Source organism: Sinohyriopsis cumingii, unplaced genomic scaffold (genome assembly GCF_028554795.1).
Source record: "Sinohyriopsis cumingii isolate HCF-2022 unplaced genomic scaffold, ASM2855479v2 utg001742l, whole genome shotgun sequence".
NCBI classification, from domain to species: domain Eukaryota; kingdom Metazoa; phylum Mollusca; class Bivalvia; order Unionida; family Unionidae; genus Sinohyriopsis; species Sinohyriopsis cumingii.
Window position 1 is genome coordinate 19,113 of NW_028316042.1, and position 27,508 is coordinate 46,620.

A 27,508-nucleotide genomic window follows, 5' to 3' on the forward strand; every position below is an offset into this window, starting at 1 on the left:
TGAAATAGTTAAGGAATGTGTCTTGTAGGATTATGATTTGGTACCCGAGGCACATCGACAAAGGTTTAAGAAATGTAGAAAAGGAACTGATTATACCTACGTCGAATTTGCAAGGGCAAAGGATAACTATTTGACAAGTGGTACTCAGCCAAGAAGGTTTATGAAGTTTACGATAACAACAAGTGGCTCATATTAGTTGAAGAGTTTAAGAATTACATCCATGGTGATGTCAAGAACTATCTTGATGAGCGAAAGGTGGATATTTTGGAAAATATTTATCGAGCGGTTGATATTACTCTGTGACTGGCCAAGTTTCATTTGTGAAAAGGTCTTTCTGTCGGCATTCTTTTGGTAAAATACGTCATCTCATTCGTCACTGTACTGACTATTGGCAACAATGTAGGAAGGGGCTGACCTCAGTCAGACCAAAGAGCGGGAAAAAACCTAAACCGTTTGGCGGGACATAGACATATCTAACACATACAACATACAAACACAAACAACAAAACACCTAACTACAAAAATGTTTAGGCAAGAAAGCAAATCTTTTCGAGATATATAACACATACATCATGCAACATACAAACACAAACAACTATACACCCGAATAAAAAAAAGACATAGGCAAGAAAGCATATCTTTTCGAGGCTTTCTTCTTCTTCTATTTTCTCCATTTCTTCCACTATTTCCTCACTTTCTCAATAATTCCTTTCTTCTTCTTTTCATCTTCTGGTATCCGGCCAGGATGTCCAATAGATCTAAATTTCTCCTGCACCTTCATCCAGTTTTTATTCAGTCTTTCAAACTCCTCTTTTTCTTTCTGTTGTCATTTTCCTGTCTCTCCTTTGCCCAGTTATCTTTAATGTTTTTCACCTCCTCTTTTATTATCTTTCTCATCATTTCTTCAGCTTTCTTTAGTTGGTCTAGCCCACACTTCACAAATGACCACTCTGCCAAATTCAATATATCTTGTAAAAAGCACCTGACTTTGATGACATTATAAAGTGCCTCCTTCAAGGTTCCCACTCTCACATATGGAGGTTGAATGAAGCATCTTAATTTCTCCACTTCCTCCTCTATATGTCTTGTACCAGATCCCTGGCTACTTCAAGACTGGTCACAAAGTCAAGGCTGCCTTGAAACTTCCATTTATCTGCAAGTCTTTCCACTACATACGCTCCATCCACCATCCAGTACCATCTGTCTTTTAAATTGTTAAACAAATCCATTGTCATCGTTTATTTAATGTTGAGTGGCGCGAATGACTGATTGATTGATAGATTGAATTAACGACATTTTCGCCCAACATGTACGTCGGTTTTATTCTTGCACAGCAGGATCTTTCATTACTCCTGGGAGAAGGAATAAGAGCCTCATCCCTCAGGCATTTATGTGTTCACAGAACACTGTTTAACTCAGTCGTCAGGTCGCATGACCATTATTTTAAGTCCCTAAGGACCTAAATGTAGGGCTTACAGGAGTGGGAATGGACCCAACACACACTCATGCCAAGTAGACGAATTTCAGTCTGCCATCACTGAGCTAGGTGTCAACCAAAGCAGTATGTGACGCCAGTAGCGATTGGTCGCCACTATGACGTCACATCGAGGCACCCACGCTAGACGGGTGGCAATAGTTCCACATCTCCGTAGTGGTACAATAGTCTGGGAAAGCAAGGGAGGAAAGGTACACGCAAACAGGCCCAAACGACACAGAACCCTCAAATGCCAGCCCGTATTTAATCAAATCTTGTCCAGTTATTCTAATGTACATAAAAAATACCAATAATGTGTAAGCCACCTGTGCAATTAATCCTATAAACTGAGTCTGAAATTTTCAAAAATGATTAATAAATAAAGTTAGAATTTTGTGTACAAAGTGTACATCGTAACACTGAAATATACTAATCAGTTAAGTCAAAATGACTACAAAATGTTTAGAATCAAGCATAAGCAAAAAAATAGTAGTGAAATTTTGATGGCGGTACCGAAATGATCAAATCAGGTTATAAGATAAAATTTTATCTAAAGCTGTTTCCAGCCAAATGAAAACTGCGTGATTTTCTAAGGCAGTTCTGGTAGGTTGCTCGACCTTTTCAATATCGAGTATGCCCGGGGTCTTCAGAAGTAAGGCATAACTTGGTTAACGGTGAACTATCGTCCAGTCCTACATTCGTCGCTGGCCCCACTCTTGAAAAGACCGCTCCTGAGGGTCCACATCGACGACCGGACCGCTACTTCCCAGCTGGTATGTTCTTGCTTGAGTACTGCAGAGTAAGGTTCCCTTTACTAACAGCAGTATACTCCCCTATTGTTCAAAGTAGAGACCCGTTGTCATGTACGTATTGACGGACAACCGTCTTTGTTGTGCCACAATTCTGCGGGTCCCTTTGTCCGCTCGTGCAGCATGCTTTCCATGAACCCGTCATGCAACTTCGTCACTGTACCAGCTGGGGCTCTGAAATAACCCCTCAATGGCGCCTTAGAAAACCATGGTTCAGCAAGGCAGCTTTCCAGCAAAGTACTCCTGCACTACTGTTAGCCGTCCCGGGCTAAAACATCAATCCTTGTTGGGCCGGTGGATCATCATTTTCCCCAGTCTTCGTGGTAAATTCATAGCGGACGCTAAGATGTAGTGTTTCACGATGTTAGCTGGTTGACGTCATCTTGCTGAATCGAATGATCGAATGATGATGATGAGCGCGAACGATCGGTCGGTCAGTCGGTAGTTTTAATTAAATCGTATTCGCCCATACGGCATGCACAACTGGTTAATGCCCCGTTTGGGGCTGATTGATTTTTTCGGGGGGGGGGGAGCAATGGTGCCACTTCCCTCAACGCATTAATGCACTCAGAGTGTTGTTTGATTAGCCGACAGGTCGCGGGCCAATATGTCCCTTTCGACTGTATGGAAGGCTATCTCGAGTAGGATTGGACCCAACACGCACTCAAGGCAAATAAATGTATGTGTGTCTGTATTACTGCAGGATAAGACGTCTCGCAGGATTAGGCATTGATCTTATGACGTCACCCCGGCTCCGTGCGTACACGCTTATCGGGGCACCCGATTTATAGACGAGTGTGAAAGCGAACGACGAACGCTTTCACTTTATAATGTCAAGCACGGACATGAAGGAATACATCCCTTACACTCCCTTCACATATGATCTACTACCCACACAGGGGAAGAGTACAAAACAAACCGCTTATGTACTATCCAAACAAAGGTACTTTAACTCATACAAACCCAAAACAAAACCACAATTTATACTATCCACACACGGGAATAGGAAAAACAAACTTAAAATATACTATCAAAAAGCACAAAATCTACCATCCACACACGGAAACGAGAACAAGAAAAAAAAAACAAAAAAAAAACAATCAGAAATACACTATTCACACAAACTTACGATAACTCATAAAAACACGCACTCTACTATCCACACACGGGAAGAGGAAAAACCCAAACCCTAAATATACTATAAAAAAATCACAAAATCTACTATCCACACAAGGGAAGAGGAAAAAAGGCAATCCCTACTATCCACACACGGGAAGAGGACACCCCCCCCCCCCATATCTACTATCCGCACACGAGAAGGAGAAAATAAACTACAAATATCTACTATCCACACATACGTACGCGAATGCTTACAAACCCCAAAATCTACCATCCGCACAAACCAACGCTTGCTCATACCAACACACACACACACACACACACACACACGTACGCGCATGAGCACACACATTCACACACAAACACTAATATGTTTGGCAGCTTAATCAGTCTGTTTTCTAGAGATCTGGTTAGGCCTAAGAAGGGCTGGGTTTTTTTAAAACTCCAAATGCACCTGGTTAATGGTGAAACCTCCCAGGCCGGGCACCACATAAACAACGCCGACTCCAATCGTTGTCCCAATGTATTGTTGTGGTTGGAAGCGCAGAGTGGGTTTGGTTGTCTTCACTATCCCAGTCATCCGTTTGAGGGATAGTGAAGACTCGTTTTTGTCTCCTTCGTCTATTCTGTACCCGTGGATGTTGTGGTCGCTGAGGCTCTCACTCTTGTCTTTCCTCTCCAATTCCGCATCCCAATTCTCTATCTGGGGAGCCACGGGTCTTGGTGGTGATGGTAGAGGCTGTGGTGCTTGTCGCTGGGGCTGTGTCCTTACCATGGGCTTGACTTCGCTGGTCTGTCTCAGGATGAGGTGAAGCATGATCCTTTCTTCCTTTTCCTTCTCCTTTTTTCTCCTTTTCCTCTAATCCTCTTACTCAGTTCTGGCACTTTCTGCAATGACCTCCATGGCTAGTTCATTCAGCAGGCGCCGGGCGTACTCCAGGTGCAGCTGTAGTTCTAATAGTTTTGAAATTCTGCTCATTTTTTATGCTGACAGTCAACGATGGTTAGCCAGACTGACGAACGCTCCACTTTATATGTCTGAAGCACGGATGTAAAGGAAAACAACACTTACACAAAAACTAGCAATACACACACCACCATCAAAACATGGACCGCACGAACCTAAAACAAACAGTCACGTTCACTGCTTTCCTACAAACACACTTTATTTCCATCAATACAAACAACCCTAAAACAAACACACACCCTATATTACAAAGTAAGGAAAACGAAGTATTTATAGGAACACTTCTATATTTTGACGTAAAACAGGGAAACGAAGTGTTTATAGGGGTACTTCTGTATTTTACCAATAGACAAACACAAATACACAGATATTTGGCAATTTGACTACTATCTCTTTTCGAGATTTTTGGGGTAGTCCTGAAAAGGGCTGTTTTGTTTGGGGTTGTGGCAATTTCTTATCGTCTAAGATTGCTTCCCCGTGTGAGTGCAGGCTTTCTCACATGATATGGTCTGCTTTTTCGGAAGGAGAAGGAGAATTCCGTAGTGTCCACAAAACGTCTGTCTGGTTCCTGCGGCTGTTGTTGTTGATGCTGCTGTTGCTGGTCTCTCTGCTGTTTCAGAAGTCCGTACTTCTCAGTCCACTCTTCTTGCTCTATTTTTATTTCTTCCCTAAACATCTCTTCTATCAGGGCTTGTGCCACTTTCAGCATCCTGACATATTCAGTCTCTTCAGCTTTGGCATTAGGATTTGCCTAACACCATGCAAATAGATATGTGCTTCATTCAGCTTTGCCAGTTTGGGAGACATCTTTACGAGTAGATAAGTCATCAATGAATGATCAGACTGACGGACTAACTTTTGAACAGAAGCGGTTTTGTTTGAGTACCGTACCGAAATTGTTTAGTCACTAACTCACATACCACACGACGCACCGAAGTTTCCTTTTTAACCAAGATTTGTTCGTGTAAATGAATCCTATAACTCTTCCTTTGGAATTCGGTGTGCTATGGTCACCTTGTAAATATGAAACTCAAGTACTTCATCAATGTCTGACCGTTGGAACACTTTGAAATGAATTAATCCACTGATATGATTCAGGTGCCAGTGGTTCTAACATCGTGGACGTAAATGATGCAATTGTTCTGTGCGTTTAACTTGTATTTTGACTAATTCTTGGTAAATGCGTTCTATCAGCTCCACAGGCAAACCAAGAATGTTCTCTTGTAAAATAGCCGTGAAGGGACTAATGAGGTCATCCCACTAAAGTTAGGTAGTGACATTGCGGGGACCATCGAGCATGTTCCAGGTAAGCTGAAGCTTTCTGCTCCCACTGGTGAAGTGACACATCGAAAACTAAAGCACTTGACTTTATCACCTTCGCCCAAGTAGATAATTCCAGCTCTAGCTAATTCTTCATGGGTAGATCCTACCAGATATTTAGACCACTTTCCTTTTAAGGTTTGGAATCGAATATTCTTCTTTCACAGGTTCATTGGATTATGCTTCATAAAAAATGTCAATAAAAATGCAAATGTGTCAATTATGGATACAGTGCCCGGGGAAAGGGTGTCTGACACTCGCATTCACACCTTTCTGTTATGTCAGCACACTTTTAATGAAGAAAAAATTGACTACTTTAGGCCAAAGTGAACTACTTTTCTTAAACTCGAACCCGAGCAGGAAGAAAAAGAAATTCAAATAATTTTAGGACCAACATTTGCAGCGATTTTTACTGAAATTATCTGTGCTATAATTGTCAAAGGATATGGCACAAACAACAATTGACACCAATGGATTCTTCACCCGATTCTATGTTCCATTCAGTTCGGCCATTCAGTTCGGCACATGCAAATAGTCCTCATTGTCAAAGACTTTCGTCATCAAATACAAGAGTAAGAAAGTCAATCAGATATGTAAGTACTAATAGTAAACCCTACCGATTACAAAAAAAAAAAAAAATGTTAGCCTTAGATTATTAATTGTAAACTGCCATAAAACCTGGAGCTGCAGACAGGGACATTCAACAAGCCCTGATTGATTAATCCCATTGATCATGGACTAACCCAACCTACTCGTTAAGGAAATGTGTTAGATTTGGCATTCGATACTGTGCCACATCATAAATTACTCTTCAAGTTTGAAAACTATGGAATCACTGGGCAACTACACTTCTGGCTAGAGATGTTCTTGACAAAGTGACGCATGCAAGTGGTGGTGGATGGAGATTCATTAAAATAAAACAATCACTGTTAACTCCGGTATTCCTCAGGGAATCGTGCAGGGACCACTCCTTTTTCTTTGCCACATTAGTGACCTTCCAGACCATGTGAAATCTCAGGTCATGTTCTTTGCGGACGACATTCTTCTTTACAGAACATTTAAAGACGTGAGTGACCACCATATCCTCCAGTATGATATCACAGCCCTCGACAAATGGGCGACAGATTGGGGCATGACTTTTAAAGCCAATAAATGCCACCTCATGACTATGACCAGTAAATCAACAAAAATCGTCCCACTTCTAAATTATTAATAACCATATACTACAGCAAGTCAGTGAAAAACCCATATCATCTGACGACTTCAAGTGGGAATCGCATATTATCAAATCGACCAATAAAGAAAACACTAAAGGGCATTTATCAAAATAAACATCAGACATGCAGACGAACTGACTATCCAGCACTAGTCAGATCCGTGTTAGAGTATGGCTGTGTCGTCTGGGATTCCTACTATACCAAGGCTATTGACATAGTCGAGATGGTTCAACCCTAGGCAGCAATATTTGTATATGTTGGCTACAAAATCAGCGAAGCAGGGTGCGTCACCAAAATGTTAACGGACCTGGGTCTACCAACACTCCAAGACAGGCACAGTGTGATTCGACTGACATACCGCTACAAAGTAGTCGAGGGGTTAGTGCAGGCTCCCTCACCAAACATATTTCTAAAACCATTAAGACAAAAACGCCAAAATTAAGCCAAAACTTTTCCTAATTTTGAAACTATAAACATTACAGAAAAACAGGTATCACATAACAGTAGAGGTTTCGTAGTTGAGCAATGTAGAATATAATAATTTAGACATTCTTTCTTTGTAAAAACAATTGTAAACTGGAATCATCTCAGTGACAGTGTTGTGTGCGCGCAAACAGTGGAGAGCTTCAAGACAGCTCTTGAGCAATTCTGCTAACTTTTTAGTGCGTTTCTCTTCCGGTAAAACTTTATGCCGTGCCTGTAACTGGCCCTGCATTCTACACATTCAGATTCAGAGGAGTACGAAAACTACATGTCCGGAAAAACTCCGGGACAAAAGAAAGTTGTAGTTCCCGGCTTCTTCTTAATCTAAGCCGTTGCTTTTGATGCAATTTCCGGCTAGAAGTTGGGCACCAATTTTCGCGGTTGGCCAGGGTAATATTCTTGTTTTAGATACCCGAAAGAGGTTTATGTTTGCGTGAAATGTATCCATTTATGCATCATATCAATGCCATACATTATATAACCATCTTATGAGGTTGATTTTAGCATTTAAATAATTTGATCGGGAATCATACTTTCTCTGACGATGCGGTTGTTGATGTTTCTGGGTTTATTTCTGTTAAAGTAAAATCCCACTCAGGCTGCTGGTGGTCTAAAGCGCTCGCCTTTACTGATCTCTGCCATATGACATCTGTCCACGTGGGTTCGAGTCTCGGGCTTGGCCAAGGTGGGTATGTGAGAAATCTCGCCAATGGTTTCCCGTGTGTCGGGGGTTTTCCTTGGATTTTTCCTCTTGCACAGCGAAATGGCTTTAAACTTAAAACCCAAATAGCAAAAACAATAACAAAATCCCTACGCCTTTTTGCGTTAAAAGAACGAAAATATTGATGATTTCCGTATGTTCATCTGTATGCTTTCTAAATCGTTGAGTTGAAATTCACCAAACCTGAGAGAATACTTTACCATATGGTTGTTTTTGTTGCTTTTAACACCACATTAAGACATTACTGACCAGGTACTAGAAACACCAAAATATGCTCCAAAACCGAAATTCACATGTATATACATGTGCTCCATGTATATATCCATGTACACACCTAATTTATGATTTATATTTGTTTGAATAATAATGAAATTAAAATAAACTATAAGTGATTTAAAAAAAAGAAGCAAATTATTTACTTTTTACCCATTGATAGCACAATTCTTGTAATGATGTACTTTGGTCCTACTTGATTAATGGTGAATTGTATGAAGAGAACGTTTGGATCTTTTTAGTAGAAGTTGTCACATTTCATACATCAATTTATTGTTTCCTTTGTTAATGCATTTTTCTGCTAGTCCTTGGTGCAACAACAGCTGTCAGCCATCCACAGAGTTCATATATTTTGTGTCTATGTTAATATTGCCTCTGAAACTCTGCTATTGTTTTTTAGTCTGTCTTTGTCACTTGAAATTGTTTGTATGTTGTGAAGCATCAGTTCTCCAGTGTATACTAAACATATTAATTGACATAAAAAAAGTTAATTAGGCTACTTTTAAGGTCAGTTCTGGTGATTACCACTGATTCTGTCCAGCACATTTTAAGTCTTTATTTGCTTTAAAATACATGTTTACTCTGAAAACCTGTAAATATATTCTCTGGCTTCTCTCAATCCCAATCTCACTCTTGCATATACTGTGTTAACTTTTATGTTCAGAATGATTTGCCATTTATCATACCTTTTCACATTATGTGATGGTGGATTTGGGATTGTGCATTTGACAGTTGAACTTGACTTATAAGCGAGTATATATGGTAGTTATAGAATAGTGAAACACACCAATCTTTTACTCACACATCCATCACCATAAAGGAAGTAATGTAGGTTTGTGACATTTGATCTTGTTGTGGTGATGTGAAAGGGGGTAGATGATCTTTAAAGAATGTCTGCTTGGTTGGCCTAATTAGTCGGAGCATTCACCTTGGATGCAGGAGGTCGCACGTTTGAACACCAGTTGTACCTAAGTCTTTTTAAAAAAATGGTACTAGCAGCTGCCTCGCCAGTCACTCAGCATGAAGAGGTTAGTCTTAGGACTGGCTGGCCTGGTGTCTAGATGATGTGACTGGGTGGGACATAATGCCATAAGTCTGCAGCATGATGCCTCAGTGCTAGATATCACTATAAACTGCCACACTGCAGACATCTTAGTGATAGGACTGAAAATATGTTAAAGCTACATTAAAAATCCAAATCGCACACACACACACACTTTAAATAATAATGGTTCAAATTACTTAAAGCATGAAAAGCATTTACGAATTATGTGTGGTTTAAGGTTTTATCAGTTTATCAGCATTTTCAGCACATGATAGGCTGTACATGGTGGCCAGTATACCTGGTGGAGGACAAACCCATGAAAACCAAAGGAAGCACCACCAACAGGAAGTTACTGGCAAGCTTTCTCATATAACCACACTGGTTGAGCCCAAAGACTAAATCCTATACGAAAAGAGATGAGATGGTGGTATTTAGGAAAGGTGAGCGCCATAGACAATCCTGGGCTCTGAACTATGTCTTACTATGAACTATGTCTTACTATTTTCTTAGGTGGTATTTTGAATAGAATAATCATTAAGAAATGTTAATGCACTTCTCTGATTGTGCAATTCTTGGCTATATTGATGAACAGATGAGAAAGCTTAGTTTACCAACAATTTTATAGTGTTTGGTAATTCATAGAATTTCATTAAAATATTAAACATGCATCAGAAAACTTGCTTTCTGTAATTTGTATGCTTTGTCTCAGTATGACTTACTGAAGTTTTGGTTTACTTACACAAGACCATCTGTCAGCTGTCCTCTAAATGGGTAAATTTAAGATCACCAAGGCTTGAAATAGTCTGCAAGTGACCTTACTATGATGCATCAGTTGCTGTATATTATAGTTTTTTAACTTTTAAATTTACTACCTGTATTTTTATTTCTTCTTTCAATATCTTGCTGTGTAAGTGCTGAGGAATATTCTGAGGTTTTCAGGTTGTTAAAATAAAATTTAAATATAACTGATTAAAACCAAAAATTTAAATTTTACCACAAAAGAACATACATTTCAATTGAACAAAACAGGTTAAGATAGAAATAACAAAGATCCATTGTAGCAAAATTTTAAATGTGGACATATACAATAAGATAAAAGGATACATAGTCACTTCACATTAATATTGAATGAAATTTTTATAAAAAACCTATTCTGATACCCCAACCAGAACCAGTTATCAGTATAACATTTGGAAATCACTGGTACAGAAATTGGATTTCATGGTGTGATCTCTGATTCAAGATTCCATATTTTAAGTGAGTTGCCCATTGAGCTTGTTCACAAAACCCACAAACTTGTATTGCTGATCTAGTTTGCCTGACAAAACCATGAGCAATGAAACATGGCATGATTATGTTTTGAACACCTGGCAAGATACTGATAACATGATTATTATTCAGACCCTTGCTTGGGGCTCTCATTTATGTAGTCTCTATACCTAGGTACAAAGCAGAGACAGACCCATGCTTGGGGTGCCTATTCATGTAGTCTTTATACCTAGGTACAAAGCAGAGACAGACCCTTGCTTGGGGCGCCTATTCATGTAGTCTCTTTACCTATGTACAAAGCAGAGACAGACCCATGCTTGGGGCTCCTATTCATGTAGTCTCTATACCTAGGTACAAATCAGAGACAGACCCATGCTTGGGTTGCCTATTCATGTAGTCTCTATACCTAGGGACAAATCAGAGACAGACCCCTGTTTGGGTCTCCTATTCATGTAGTCTCTATACCTAGGTACAAATCAGAGACAGACCCATGCTTGGGGTGCCTATTCATGTAGTCTATACCTAGGTACAAAGCAGAGACAGACCCTTGCTTGTGGCACTTATTCATGTAGTCTCTATACCTATGTACAAAGCAGAGACAGACCCATGCTTGGGGCTCCTATTCATGTAGTCTCTATACCTAGGGACAAATCAGAGACAGACTCATGTTTTGGTCTCCTATTCATGTAGTCTCTATACCTAAGTACAAAGCAGAGACAGACCCATGCTTGGGGCACCTATTCAGTGACATGTAGTCTCTATACCTAGGTACAAAGCAGAAACATACCCTTGCTTGGGGTGCCTATTCATGTAGTCTCTATACCTAGGTACAAAGCAGAGACAGACCCATGTTTGGGGCTTCTATTCATAATGCCCTCATATGTGAATATAGTCTCTATACTTGGTTACAAAACAGACATTTCCTTTCTTGGGGCTCCTTTTTCATAAAGCCCTCCCATGGGAATATAGTCTGTATACTTGGTTTCAAAGCAGACAGATCCTTGCTTGGGGCTTCTATTCATAATGCCCTCATAATTGAATATAGTCTCTATACTTGGTTGCAAAGCAGACAGACCCTTTCCTGGGGCTCCTTATTCATAAGGCCCTCCCATGGGAATATAGTCTCTATACTTGGGTACAATGCAGAACACATAAACTATGAATGGAGAACAATACCATTTCTTTAACCATTTTTCACTGGCTACCTATAATTAATACTTATTTGTCCTTCAGGAATAATAATGAACTACTTATTGCTTGCAATTACAGTGTAATCCACCACTGGTTGAATAGATCTGATGTTTTCCATGTGATTGTGTGGTGGTGTAGCTAAATGAACAGATTATCTAGTGACTTATCACTGTTTAAACATAGGGGCCCTGAGTGGCAGAGTGGTCTAAAGTGCTGTCCGTTATGGATCACTGCCATCTCACCTCTGTCTGCGTGGGTTTGAGTCTAGGATTCAGCCAGTGTGGGTATGTGAGAAAGCTTGCCAGTAGCTGCTCGTGGGTCGGTGGTTCTTCCCGGGGATTTCCCGGGTTCTTCCTTCACCATTGATACTGGCCACCATGCATAGCCTATCATGTGCTAAAAAATGGCGTTAAACCCCACAACAGCAAGAACTGTTTAAACATTTAAAAAAACTGGTTCAGAAAGAAAATACAATTAGTTATATAAGTACCTGGATAAAATTATACAACTATAATACAGATAATGGCTATTGATACTTGGTTTATAGAGTGGTGAGTTCCTTTGATTACTGCTGTGCTCTGCATGTCTAATTAAATATATATATATATATATATATATATATATATATATATATATATATATATATATATATATATATATATATATATATTTATTTATTTATTTATAAAAAGAGAGAGAGAGAGAGAGAGTTGTGTTGAATATTTAACTTAAAAACATTTTCTTTTATGTAAACAGGTAATATAGTGTAATATTATTGAGATGGAGTTCCAGCCAATTGTCATGGCAGCAGGGAGGGGTTCAAGGATGACAGACTTGACATGCAAATCCCACAAGGCACTACTTCCTATTGGGAACATGCCCATGATGTGGTATCCTATTAACATGCTGGAAATGGCAGGATTCACAGGCAGGTTATTTTACTGGGTGTATACACAAAGGAATTAATGGAATAACTTATAGCACTTTTTCATGATGGAGAAATTTTAGTGATTTTTTGGTCACAGAAAGGAATTTTGAAAAAACAAATTCTACTAAAAATGTATTGTCTTGTGTATTATATCCATCCTAAAATTCCAGACACTGAGATATAAAATTTTTGTTATCATGTGCAATTTTGAATGAAATAATTAAATTTTCTGTCCATTAAAGAATACCAACTATCTAGTATGTTATACAGGCCAGATTTCTTGTTTTTTGATTTCATGACTGTGTAATAAAATCATTAAAATAAATTGACATTGTGAAAGATAATTTAATAATTGGAGAGTAACACATCAGCAAAAATAAAACACAAGTTTTTAGATTCAGAAATGCTTGGAAGTACAATGGGGTCAATATATCAATATATATATATATATATATATATATATATATATATATATATATATATATATATATATATATATATATATATATATATCTGTGTGTGTGTGTGTGTGTAACAGCCCATTATTATGACTTTAAATGAAAACAGCATCATTGAGGCCAATCTGCTAAAATTCAAGATTACTTGACATAGTGGAGATCTGACATTAACTAATAAAAGTTAATGTTCTGATAAGCATTGAAATTACCAGTCCATTTATTTTTACCAGATCAATCATTATAGTATTACATAAAAGGAAAAGTTACAGTTAGCATGTAAAGAAGCAGATGAATCCTACATTTTATTTTTAACATCTTATGCTTATTAAATCATACATTTTAACATCTGGTATTTATTAAGTCATACATTTTTAAGGTCATTTATAGACAGATAAAACAAATACTGTCTATACTCACTTGTTAGTTTAGTCCAACTGCAAACAACGCAGACTCTGATAATGCACTGGCACACAAGGGTCTGTGTTGTTCTACTGATTACTCTTAAAAAAACTACACAGAACCAGATCTGCTGGAGCATTCTGTGGTGGCAGATCTGGGTCTGTGCAGTTTGCAGTTGGATTCAACTTGTAAGCAAGTACAGTACTTGCCTCGAATGCATTTTACCTTTTATGAAAGTTATTGTCAAAAGAAAGACTTTGCTTGTTACATAAATTAGTATGCAAATGAGTAGGAAGAGCTTGTTAAATAAATTGATTGGAAATGAGTAGGAAGAGCTTGTTACATAAACTGCTGTGCAAATGAGTTGGCAGAGCTTGTTACATAAACTGCTGTGCAGATGAGTAGGTAGAGCTTGTTACATAAATTACTGTGCAAATGAGTAGGAAGAGCTTGTTACATAAATTGATTGCAAATGAGTAGGAAGAGCTTGTTACATAAACTGCTGCGCAAATGAGTTGGCAGAGCTTACATAAATTACTATGCAAATGAGTAGGCAGAGTTTGTTACATAAATTGATTGCAAATGCGTAGGAAGAACTTGTTACATAAATTGATTGCAAATGAGTAGGTAGAACTTGTTACATAAATTGATTGCAAATGAGTAGGTAGAGCTTGTTACATAAATTGATTGCAAATGAGTAGGAAGAGCTTGTTACATAAATTGATTGCAAATGAATAGGAAGAGCTTGTTACATAAACTGCTGTGCAGATGAGTAGGTAGAGCTTGTTACATAAATTACTGTGCAAATGAGTAGGAAGAGCTTGTTACATAAATTGATTGCAAATGGGTAGGAAGAGCTTGTTACATAAACTGCTGTGCAAATGAGTTGGCAGAGCTTACATAAATTACTATGCAAATGAGTAGGCAGAGTTTGTTACACAAATTGATTGCAAATGCATAGGAAGAGCTTGTTACATAAATTGATTGCAAATGAGTAGGAAGAGCTTGTTACGTAAATTGATTGCAAATGAATAGTAAGAGCTTGTTACATAAATTGATTGCAAATGAGAAGGCAGAGATTGTTACATAAATTACTATGCAAATGAGTAGGAAGAGCTTGTTACATAAATTGATTGCAAATGAATAGTAAGAGCTTGTTACATAAATTGATTGCAAATGAGAAGGCAGAGATTGTTACATAAATTACTATGCAAATGAGTAGGAAGAGCTTGTTACATAAATTGATTGCAAATGAATAGGAAGAGCTTGTTACATAAACTGCTGTGCAGATGAGTAGGTAGAGCTTGTTACATAAATTACTGTGCAAATGAGTAGGAAGAGCTTGTTACATAAATTGATTGCAAATGAATAGGAAGAGCTTGTTACATAAACTGCTGTGCAGATGAGTAGGTAGAGCTTGTTACATAAATTACTGTGCAAATGAGTAGGAAGAGCTTGTTACATAAATTGATTGCAAATGGGTAGGAAGAGCTTGTTACATAAACTGCTGTGGAAATGAGTTGGCAGAGCTTAGCAAATGAGTAGGCAGAGCTTGTTACATAAATTGATTGCAAATGAGTAGTAAGAGCTTGTTACATAATTTGATTGCAAATGAGAAGGCAGAGATTGTTACATAAATTACTATGCAAATGAGTAGGAAGAGCTTGTTACATAAATTGATTGCAAATGAATAGGAAGAGCTTGTTACATAAATTGATTGCAAATGAGAAGGCAGAGATTGTTACATAAATTGATTGCAAATGAGTAGTAAGAGCTTGTTACATAAATTGATTGCAAATGAGAAGGCAGAGATTGTTACATAAATTACTATGCAAATGAGTAGGAAGAGCTTGTTACATAAATTGATTGCAAATGAATAGGAAGAGCTTGTTACATAAACTGCTGTGCAGATGAGTAGGTAGAGCTTGTTACATAAATTACTGTGCAAATGAGTAGGAAGAGCTTGTTACATAAATTGATTGCAAATGAGTAGTAAGAGCTTGTTACATAAATTGATTGCAAATGAGAAGGCAGAGATTGTTACATAAATTACTATGCAAATGAGTAGGAAGAGCTTGTTACATAAATTGATTGCAAATGAGTAGTAAGAGCTTGTTACATAAATTGATTGCAAATGAGAAGGCAGAGATTGTTACATAAATTACTATGCAAATGAGTAGGAAGAGCTTGTTACATAAATTGATTGCAAATGAATAGGAAGAGCTTGTTACATAAACTGCTGTGCAGATGAGTAGGTAGAGCTTGTTACATAAATTACTGTGCAAATGAGTAGGAAGAGCTTGTTACATAAATTGATTGCAAATGGGTAGGAAGAGCTTGTTACATAAACTGCTGTGGAAATGAGTTGGCAGAGCTTAGCAAATGAGTAGGCAGAGCTTGTTACATAAATTGATTGCAAATGAGTAGGAAGAGCTTGTTACATAAATTGATTGCAAATGAATAGGAAGAGCTTGTTACATAAATTGATTGCAAATGAATAGGAAGAGCTTGTTACATAAATTGATTGGAAATGAGAAGGCAGAGCTTGTTGCATAAATTACTGTGCAAATGAATAGGAAGAGCTTGTTACATAAATTGATTGCAAATGAATAGGAAGAGCTTGTTACATAATTCGCTGTGCAAATGAGTAGGAAGAGCTTGTTACATAAATTACTATGCAAATGAGTAGGCAGAGCTTGTTACATAAATTGCTGTGCAAATGAGTAGGCAGAGCTTGTTACATAAATTGATTGCAAATGAATAGGAAGAGCTTGTTACATAAATTGATAGCACATATTAGTTACTGAGTACCTGGTATAACCCTGTATCATTTTTACTAATAAAACAATTATTAGATCTGGATTGAGAAGGAAAAAACATTGACCATAAAGAAAGAGAAAAGACAGATTTTGGATTATTTGAAATAGCAAGTTTATTTTTGAATGTAATGGTTGATACTACAAAATCTGAAGAAAAAAATCCACAGATAAGGTAAAGCAACAACCTAAGTGTAGTCTGTGGTGTGATTTTAACAATAAATTAGGTTAACCCCACATGAAGAAATTACAGTGATGTCAGTACCTTTCCTGTATTGTAATTGGCTGAGGCAATTAATCTGTTTTGATGCTGGTTCAGAAGTTGGCCCCCCCCCCCCAAGCAACTACTGTTTTCAGCCAAAAAATAAACAATATATTAAGCTTTCATTCACCAATTACCATTTTGATCATTTAATGTTAAGTGACTAGGAGCCTATTTTTGACTTTTCTGTAAAATAAAATGGGATCAACTCATGCCTGTGCGTTATAAGTGGGTTTGTGAGTTGTCAGGGTATGCTAAAACAAGGGAACAGTTTATTGAAATATTTTTAAAAAAGTGCCAGGGTTACTCTGCTACACTCCATCTGTCCTTTTGTCCTTACCATAGCTCATACTAAACCAGTAAGCAGAACATCACCAGTGTTGGTATTTTATTTTGTTAATATGGAAGCCATGTACATGACCAGAGTGGTCTTTATTTGGCTTCCATTTCAGGGTTTTTGAAATGGTCTCACTTTTTCAGATGTAGAAAAATTGCAGTTATGGTGTCCTTTTGGAATATTTTGTGAAACACTTGATATAGGGGGTACTCACCAGTTAATATGTACTTTTGAGAGAGCTGCATATGTAAGGTGAAGTTATTTGCATTTAAAACATGCACAGTGGAGAGAATGTTGGCATACCTCTATGCATCTTTGGTGTACTGTGGCTGACATTTCATTGGATATTGTACTTATGGAAATTGTTCATTTTCTAAGCACACTGGTAACTAAAATGACTATTCCCTTTTGGTAAAAAAATCTCCTGAATTAGTCTAAAGTACACTATACATAGCAGCTATTAAAATAGGGAAAATGAATTTTGTGAGACTAGACAATACCAGCTTCTGAAAGTGCAATGAATGAATTACCAAATATGTAAAATATAAAAAAAAGTTATTTGCTCTTTTTTTATACAATTTACCTCTGAAGTTCAGGAAGTGAAAATGACCAAGTGGAACTAGCAGTTTTTTGAAAGGTGCACAATTGAAATAAGGCCAGGCTGTATACTCTATAACCCATGTTACACCCATCAATCATACACCAAAATAAAGGGAATTAAAGGTTCTTTGAACAATACCTAAGACATACAAAGTTCTTTTTTAAATAACCAGTATAACCAGTGAGGAAACCCAAAGAAATTCTTTTTCTTTAAAATTCTAACCCTATGCAAAATATAAAACTGTAGAGCACCACAATAATTGGTGATAACACAAAGATATATAATATAGGTGGTGGTTTTTATGTTGTGAACTCTGGGTCGCAGTTTGTGAGTTGGGTTGGGGAAGTAGGCAGTATATATATAAAAGCACTGGTTTTCACTTCAAATACACAAGGAAGGACAATTTAGGAGGAAGTTAATTTTGCATAATCACATTGAATGAAAATTCCATGTATGTACTTTTAGTATATTATCAACATGAGACATTTAATTGTTTAATAATACATTAGGCTAATAAAATAATGCATTTATAACTAAACATACTATTGTGACAGAGTTGGATGCACTAGCGAAAAATGTATTGTATAAATTAGTCTAAATTTTCTGTAGTTTATGCTGACATTAGTGAAAACCCATAGCAGCATTGTTTAATCAATAAAATAATCTGTTTTAATAGTTTCTGAAATTCAGTATAAAATAAAAGAAAAATGTCATTGATGGAATCAACATATACATTCAGTGGTTTTCATAACCTCATGAATTCTAAAAGCATGCCTTCAATCCTCAAATAAATCCTGTTTCTTACAGAGGCCATTGTAGTAGTTCTGGACTCATTTGCCACAGAGGCACAGAAAGTGTTGACAGAGATATGTGATGTGAAGATGAGGCTTGACTTTATCAGCATCCCTGACACTGAGTACTGGGGCACAGCAGATGTTCTCAGACATATAAGAGACAAAATTAAGGTAGTCCATTCACCAGTGTTATATTTCACAGATATTACATGATGCCACGAGTTATATACCAGGGATCAAGCTAGACTTTCATGATCTTGATTGAGGGTTGTAAATGGAGTTAATACCTACCTGACTTTTGGCATGCTTTGAATAAACAAGATATGCCTTAACAAGAGTTCATGGTTATTCTTTTTGCAAAAAGACTAGGTTCAGTAATTTTCCACCATGATGATTGGTTTTTCCAGCACAGTCTATTGCAACATAGGTCAAGAGAAATATATATATATATATATATATATATATATATGTGTGTGTGTGTGTATATATATATATATATATATATATATATATATATATATATATATATATATATATATAAAGGATATTTGGTAAACAATTTGAAACTTGCTTCAAACATCCGTCATAACATGTATGTATACATATGAGCACATGCACATAAGTGTTCATCCATTGACACCACACTGATGACTGATGGAATAGGTTTTATTTTGTTTGCTGAAACCTGTTTTATGAGACCAACCCTCCTGCAAATAAAAAGCAGTCTGTATAAACGGGTTTGTGCAAAAGAACCAGTTTCCAAGGTTGAAATTCAGTACTGTTTAAGAGGGAAAAAAATCCACAATCACTACAATTTTTTTATTCTTTATTCATGATTCTTGTTCAGATATTGGATGAAATCAACAGATATAACTCATCCAGATGCAGATTAAATTTATTTAGAGGCAAAAGTCAAAGGCTTAAATCACCAATGACATAAAGGGATTAACTCAGTAAACAAAGGTTGTAACCATCGATACCAAGGTGAATAGATGACAGTTTGGTGTCTAGGTTGCAATTACTATAACATAAAAGAATAAAAAAACAACCTTTTAACATTGACATTCAAATCGGAAAATGATTTTCACTTACAAGTATTAAAGACAAAGACCATGACTTCAATACCCCAGGCATTACAGATTAACTCCTAAGACCAGTGATGTACTTGACTGCTACCAGTATATTGAAGCCATTTGAAAGATTTCTTAGTATGACATTATTTGTGTTGTGTGGGTTTTCACAAAAGATAGAGAATACAAATGTTTGAACTGATTATGTCCATTCATGACTATTTCCTTTAAAGAAAGAATGGTTAATTGTAATGGGTATTCACTTGACTTTGGCACTACCATGGTAGTGTACTTTAGCCTGGTTTACAGTTTATAACAAATGTCACTACATGTACAGCATGTGAAATTGGAGAAACCAGTAGCTAGCCTAATTTTTTAAAATTGAATTTGTTCGAACATTCTTTCCTTTTTAAGCAGCTTTGTTTTCAAAAGACTAGATAAAGGTCTGTGGTGCTTATTTCTGTTCTTGTGATGCAGTTGTTCATAGAAGAGTTATTTATAATAATCTGCACTTTGCATGCATACTATCCATTGCATACTATCCATTGCATACAATCCATTGCATACTATCCATTGCATACTATCCATTGCATACTGTGCATACTATGTGGTCATGGTTACAAAGGATTCAGTCAATTTTTGTGATATGATGTCGGTTTTTGAAATGCTATGGTGAAATGCATAATTTGCCAAAAGTCGTACTGGTCACATTCTGTAGGAGGTTGTTCGTGACTGAATTTAATATACAAGTTAGAAAGTTGTTCCGTGTATTACAGTTATGGTCATAAATAACAGGTAGTCACTCCTAGCAGAGGTCACTCAGACAGGTTTTACTGTACAGTAGTCCCCCTCTTATAAGGCCATACCTATTGCAGCATGGAAATTTGGCCTTATAATGAGGGTGGCCTTTCTAGAGGGGGATGACAAATGCGAATAGTAATTATGAAGAAAGTCACAAGTACATTTAATTCTAAAACATTTAATTATTTAATTAAAATATCACATGTTGTGAAATAAATGTAAAACAAACCGTTTCATCATTTTCAAAAGAATGTTATGAATAACCATTGATATAGTTTTAAAACTGTCTTTATAAGTATGTTACAGATCACATCATATGTCACTTTGTTGGTAACAGTCTAAAAAACAAACCAGTCTCGTCACAATTAAAAAAAAATATCCTTGCTGTCATATCCCCTGCATATATAGTCTTTTGTTCCAATCTTCGACAACTTCATTATTAACATCAGCTGATTCTCCACTAAGGACAGGACACTTAATATTGTGTCACACTTGAATCTGTACAACCATCTGTTACTTGCGGTAAAGTCGTCATATCCCAATTCAACTGAAAAAATTGTTGCTTTTTCTTGTCATTCAAATCAGGACGCTAAATGAAAATAGTAATTATATAACAGCCAGTATGGTCACAACAGAAGCCAGCTTTAAAATCTTGTTATTGCTACTTCTCCTGAATGAAAAGTCACATCAGTATGGGGTTTTTACCAGTAGACTTCCTATGGTGTCTAGTTGGTCATAAATGAAAATTTCGTTGATCTGATATCCAGTCTCATGGCTATGGCCACCATCTTGAAAATCTTATGGCTGCATCTCCTAATGGAAAGTCATATCAACATTGGGTCTGAACGAACCAGAAGAATTCTTCTGACATCTGGTTGGTACTAAATGAAAATGGTGCCAATCTGACATCTAGTATGGAAGCCATTTTGAGAAATTTGTCATTGCTACTCCTCAGTTGAAAGACATATTGACAAAGTCATATTGACACTGGGTTTTCACCAGATAATTATGATAGATATCTGGTCCTGAATGAAATGGTGACAATCTTACCTTAAATATGAAGACTCTAATTCTCCTACATGGAAGGTCAGATCAACATTAGATTTTATCAAAATGTATCCAGTCTATCATCCAGCTTGGCTGCTACAGTGGCTTATTTGAAAATCTCGTCCTGAAGAGCTAGTTTCAACACTCAGCAGTTCAGAAAGAAGAAATAGTCTTTTACTGAATTTCTGGAAATTCTTTTTGGCAAGTAGAAAATGTAATATTGTTGTTTTGTTGTATCAGCACAGTTGTGGATATATTATGATAGGTATTTTACATCTATTTATCCATCTGTATGTTTGTGTCCACTCTTCCATCAGTAGGTTCTTCTTGTAACCCAGCAAATTATGGATGTATCCCTGTGGTTAATGTGGGAAGGAGGGAGGGGAGAAGGGAGTTAAAAATAAATCACATATATTTATGATGGCTTCCAATAAAAAATAAAAAGTAAATGTGCATTCAAAAAAGTACATATATTTATGATGTTGTATTGATTTGTTTTGCATTCACACACAAATTCATCCCCACATATTATATCCCAGTGGCATCATAGAAACACATTAAGAAGTTAATTTTTTTAGAATTGAGTTACTGTGTTGAAAGTAGGTCATGGTTTAACAATATTACTTTGTACTGAATTTTCGTCAATGACAATCTGTAATTTTGTTGATATTAGGTTGCAAACCAGACATGTTTTTTCACTTTCGTTTCAGACAGATGTACTGGTTATAAGTAGTGACCTTATCTCTGATGTTTCTATCCATGATATTGCTAATGTCCACCGTACTTATGATGCCACTGTCACATCGCTGTTCTCTAATATCCCTGAACAGTACAATGAAATTCCAGCCCCAGGGCCAAAGTCAAAGAAAAAGCCAGGTAATAGGCAGCTCACTGGATGTTGGAATTTTGAATATCAGTTTTTATCACACATTTGCATGTAACTTCAGGATTCTGATGCCCAGTGTATCCCCCAGGGGTGTAAAATTGAGGGTTAAAAAAAAACCTTGGTGTCGGAACTGGGGGTCAAATAAAAAATGTGGGGGTCAAAAATGTACTGACAAATTTTCATATGACTCGTACTTTTTCAGCTTGAAATAGGATATTTCAACTTGCATAACATACTCTCTCTCTCTCTAAACATACAAATAAATCAACATGCACAATTAACAAACAAATGCATTGTCCATTCAAAGAATAATTTTATTAGTTTATTTTTCTTTTAAAGTCGTACTTTTAACAGTCTCCTTATAATCAATATGAAGCAGTATTATAGCCCAACACAGTACATACAGGCCAATACAAAAAGCCAAATAAATCTTATTAACAAAATGGGAGTCAAATTACTGCCTTTCATAAAATGTGTACTATCATCGGTTTCATTGTACTTCATCCTAGAACATAATTATCCAAATATCAAGGAGGATAATGATTAATCTTCTTTCTAATAAGTTACACTTGAACTTTAAGATCTATCTTTTATTGCAGCAAAGTTAAAAGCCAAAAAATTCTGCAATGACCCGCTGACTTTGTAATCCAAATAACGCATTTGTCTTTGCAAGTTTACTGATTTCTTTGTTGAGAAAGAATGTCTTGGGTTATAATGTGTTCTCCAGATATCCTGTGGCGAATGAGGGCAGATTTTTAAAAATTCTAAAACCCTACCAAGAAAGGATTATTCACTTTTGCAATCTTCGCAATCACGCGATCATAAGTCACACCGGTAATCCTAATGTATGAATACCGTATTCCAGTCAAGGGCATTATTTTCTCCATTTTTCATTAAAGTTAGATCCACAGTTACTCTTTTGTGTTCTGCTTCTTTCACTTTCTTTGCTAATGAATTTTAGTGCATGATGTTTTAATCTGGAGATCACTTTCTAGTGTTGCATGCATTGAGATTAAACATCTAGATGACAGCTTGCTGAGCTCGATGGAAATCACGTGAGAGCTTGCGAGACTAGGGAAAGCTACTCCGTCATAACATTGCCTATGCTAGTCTGGTTCATTGTTTCGAATGTTCCCTGCGTTGCACTCTGCTATACGAATAGAGGAGCGCAAGGCAAGGAACAAACAAAGCGGGGAACCAGTCAATGCATATGCTCGAAGTATATATGATGCCATCCATTGTCCAATGCATTGGGTATTAAATAAATCCTGATCACATTATGAAAATCCTTTGCATAAAAAAAACGCACGGCAATAAAATTTGTGCGTCAATTTTCTCCAGTGTGCGTCCCTGACACACAAATGTGCGTAAAGGGAAACACTGCTGATGCCCCATATGGGGTTTCAAGGTTTTTCTGACAATAAATGTGATGTTCTTTCTGCCAGTGCAAGGTATAATTCTTCTACTCTTTGTTGTGCCATTCTTCTACTTTTATCCTTGTTGTCCCATTCTTCTACTCTTGTCTTTGTTGTCCCAAACTACTATATATACTCTTTTAACAAAATGTTGAGTTACTGCGAACTGTACAGTCCAAGGTCTGCCATCACATAATATACCAGCAGATCTGGGTTTATGCAGTTTGTTAGGAGTGAACAGATGGGGAAACAAAATAGACCATGATATGCCAGTGCATTATGTGATGGCAGATCAAGGTCTATGTTGTTTGCAGTCGGACTTGACTTATGAGCGAGTATATATGGTGTTTTTCAAACATAATGCTTTGGAGATATTTTGATAGTGTGACTTCACTTTATTTTTAGGACATATCAGTCTTCAATGGTTTTATGGTTGCCAGGAATTTAAAAGCAAAGAATTATTTATCTATTTTAGGATAAATACTTTTGAAATACTGGAGTATTTAACTTTTTTTTTTTAAATTTAAATTTAAAATTAATTTTTCATGTAGGTTATCGTCCATGCAATTAAAAATCACTAAACAATTTTTTGGGTAGGTGTGCATTTTCTTGCACTACTCTTGGCTGAATTTTTGTAAGGTCATTCCACAGAAAAGTGGAAAAAGTACTCTTTCACTAATTGCCCATTAAATAATTGGCTGGTATATTTGCATGTATATATTGATATCTGATTGGATTTTCTAGTCATTACATCAGTGTTTAATTTTTTTGTATGCATATTATTGAACTTTTTTAAATTTTAAAATGCCTTTCATGCTTATGCAAATTATAATAATAATAATAATAATGAGGACTTTGTATAGTGCCTAATCTTTAGAAGCTCTAAGCGCTTTACAACATTAGACAACACCTATAAGATAAAAATCATATATAATGATATGATTACAAAAACAAACACCATGAAATTAGAAAACAAAAAAAAAAATATAAAAAAATTATTCTGATCCATCGTGTATCGTTCAGCATCCGGCATCCATCAACAATTGCTACTTGCAGCTTCTCAAAGACTGCAGGACTAATTCAGCCAATAATGGTACAGTATGTACAAAGGCCTTTTAGATGTTTGCAAATTGTATGGATCCACCATCTGATATGGCCACCATTACTACAAAAAGAAAAAATCTTCGTAGAAACCACTTTGGGCTGTTCCAGTAAAACATATACTTCCCAGGGGGAAGGCACTTTCAAATTCAACCAACTCACAACAGAAGCAATTTAAAAAAATTATGATCCACAGTCAGATATGTTTTAGTTGAACAACACTGCCCTCTACAGAAGCATGCTTTTTGCGTAATTTCTGACTGGGTTAGTGGGCAGCAGAAGCAATTTTGATATTGGGTTGGGGACAGACATGACTTAAATGACAGCTGGCTGGAGGTAATCTACTGAATTCTTATAGATCATAGAATCTACTGCATATTTTTAGTTGTAGTCATTATAATCAATCTTTTGTCCTTTTGTTTGTCTGTCAGCCATTTATGTTTCTTATAATGTGAAATCACAATTTTTCTTGGTGGCTTATTATTTGTAAAGTCATTGATCAGACCCTTAATACCTACTAATTTATTGTAGATGTCATTGATCAGACCCTGGCAGAGGGAAGCTGCCAGGATTTCAGGATTTAATCTAAGTTTTATGTGTGTGTGATGAGGAGGTGTTGGTGGGAAGAAAAGCCATTGTTCCATATCTCCATAACACTTAAATATCTGTCACTCTTTCTTACTGTTCTACTCTGTTATGACTCTACTGATATCAAAATACTCAGAAAGATGTCATCTCTAATTGCATAGCGATTATTACTGTGATGTCATTAGGCATGGCCACTTGGTTGTGGTGGGTTCTTGGGTGGTTTGGCAGAAAGACCATAGGCTTACTCCATATTTGACAGCTAATTATGATGTTGTCAAAAGAATTAAAACTTTTCTAACAATTAAGTTGGACTTGGATTATATACTTGATTCATAGTCAATTAACACGTAAAATTGATGTCTTTATTTTGGAGCCATGTTCCTCCATCATATTCAAGATTTGAATATACCAAAGGTGAAATTAATACAGTTGCATTCTAAATTACTATCATGTTGACTGCAAATGTTAATTAATGTGAGACTTTAATGCCAGAACTTCAGTGAATTTTGGGTTAAAAAATGCATTTCTTCTCAAACAACTCAATTTGATGCAGATTACATTGTTTTTTTAATGATACTGTGAGAATTCTTGATGTGTAAAAATTAAAGGAGAGTGTAAAAAAGAACCATGACAGATTAGGAGTGTAGTAAAGAATCCATATATCAGAATGACATCAAGTATTTTTTCGTCAATTTCATCATTAGTTAATGACACTGCTTCAAATTGTTGTGTACTAGATAATAGTAATCCAATCTGTAATACAAATACCAAATAATGGCTTGGAACTAAGTGCCAAAAGGTCTGCAGAAAATACCACCATGATCAAAATATGCATAGGAATAACCAAACAGAAACAGGACAGATTTTATCCATCTTGCTTTGAGTTTACACAGATCAGTCAGTCCCTTAAGTTTAATGTCATTTCATTTTTTCACATAGTGAGCATGTACTTCATTTGGTCGTACATCTGCATGATATGAAAGTTAGTTCCATCATTCTTTTGTTGCCAGGGTGGTTCTGCCAACTAGAGATCTACACACACTTAATTATGTTGTATGGGGATTCTCTGATGAAACCTATGAGCATTAATCTGTTGATTGTTTCTGAATTTAATATGATCCTCCTCCTCTTTGTATGAATATTATTCTGTACTGAGAACTCCCTTTCATTGTCTGCTGTCTGAAAAGACATTTGCTGTCTGAAAAGACAAATGCTAACTAGCTTGAACAAGTTACTGTTCTTTATGATTGTGCAATTTTCAACATCACATGGGTATTCTCTTGGATATCTCTGTTCCAAAAAGAAAAGTTTTCACAAACATGAACTCTGCCAAAGTTTCACTTACTTGAAATAGTGCTTTGCTGCCTCTTATGCCAGATTGTTTCTCTTCCATAATGCTGTATTAAGGTTTTTCATTCCCATAGTCTGCTTGTTCAGACATGGGTATCTTGACTATGCTCTTTTTAATTTGTTAAATCTTATTTATTCAGTTTATCTGAACACTCAACTTAAATTAGCACTGAACTTTTAAATTGCCTGTGTTTAGGATTGGTAGTTTTGAAATAATGATGCATAGTAGGTTAGGCCTAACAGGCATCCTGTCCATCCAACACATACATCAGACTCGCACTCTACATCAATTTCGGGCTCAAACTCACACACTGGTATTTCTAGTGACATTTTCCCAGTGTCCAGCAGACTGATATACATGAAATTCATTGTCATCAAAGCTATCACCAGCCAGTATTTGCCGCCTGAAAACGTCGTCTGAAGACAAACCCTGTCGTGATTCAGCCATTTTGTTTTCCTATGTGGCTCTTAGTTGAAACATGCATTTGAAAAACTTCTATGATGAAAGTAAGGTTAAAGCTACCATAAATGCTTGTTTCAGGGCCCAATGAACCAATCAGATTTAGTTTAACAGCCATTTATGTCGAATGAAGTATCCAGCTATTTTAAAGTTGCGCATCAAGTGCTGCGAGACTGATACTGGTAGCACGAATTATGTCACGACATGCACTTTTAAAGTTAAAAGTTGAATAAAAACTGCATACTGCACAAAGCACATGTTTTATATCTGCGACATTGACGTAATTTGCAGAACATATATCACTGCT

The 27,508-nt window shown here is 36.5% G+C and overlaps 1 protein-coding gene across 2 annotated transcripts in view; it reads left to right on the forward strand.

Annotated features, from left to right (window-relative positions):
- The first annotated feature begins 7,663 nt into the window (after nt 1–7,663).
- LOC149771662 (translation initiation factor eIF2B subunit gamma-like) overlaps nt 7,664–27,508 on the forward strand; it is a 52,416-nt gene continuing 32,571 nt past the window's right edge. The window contains exons 1-4 of one of the 2 annotated variants that reach the window (XM_089948257.1): nt 7,664–7,779; nt 12,645–12,816; nt 18,497–18,654; nt 22,112–22,277. In XM_089948257.1, the coding sequence (XP_089804383.1) occupies nt 12,669–12,816; nt 18,497–18,654; nt 22,112–22,277 (472 nt within the window). In that variant the 5' untranslated portion in view covers nt 7,664–7,779; nt 12,645–12,668. The other variant, XM_089948258.1, reaches the window with a different exon arrangement.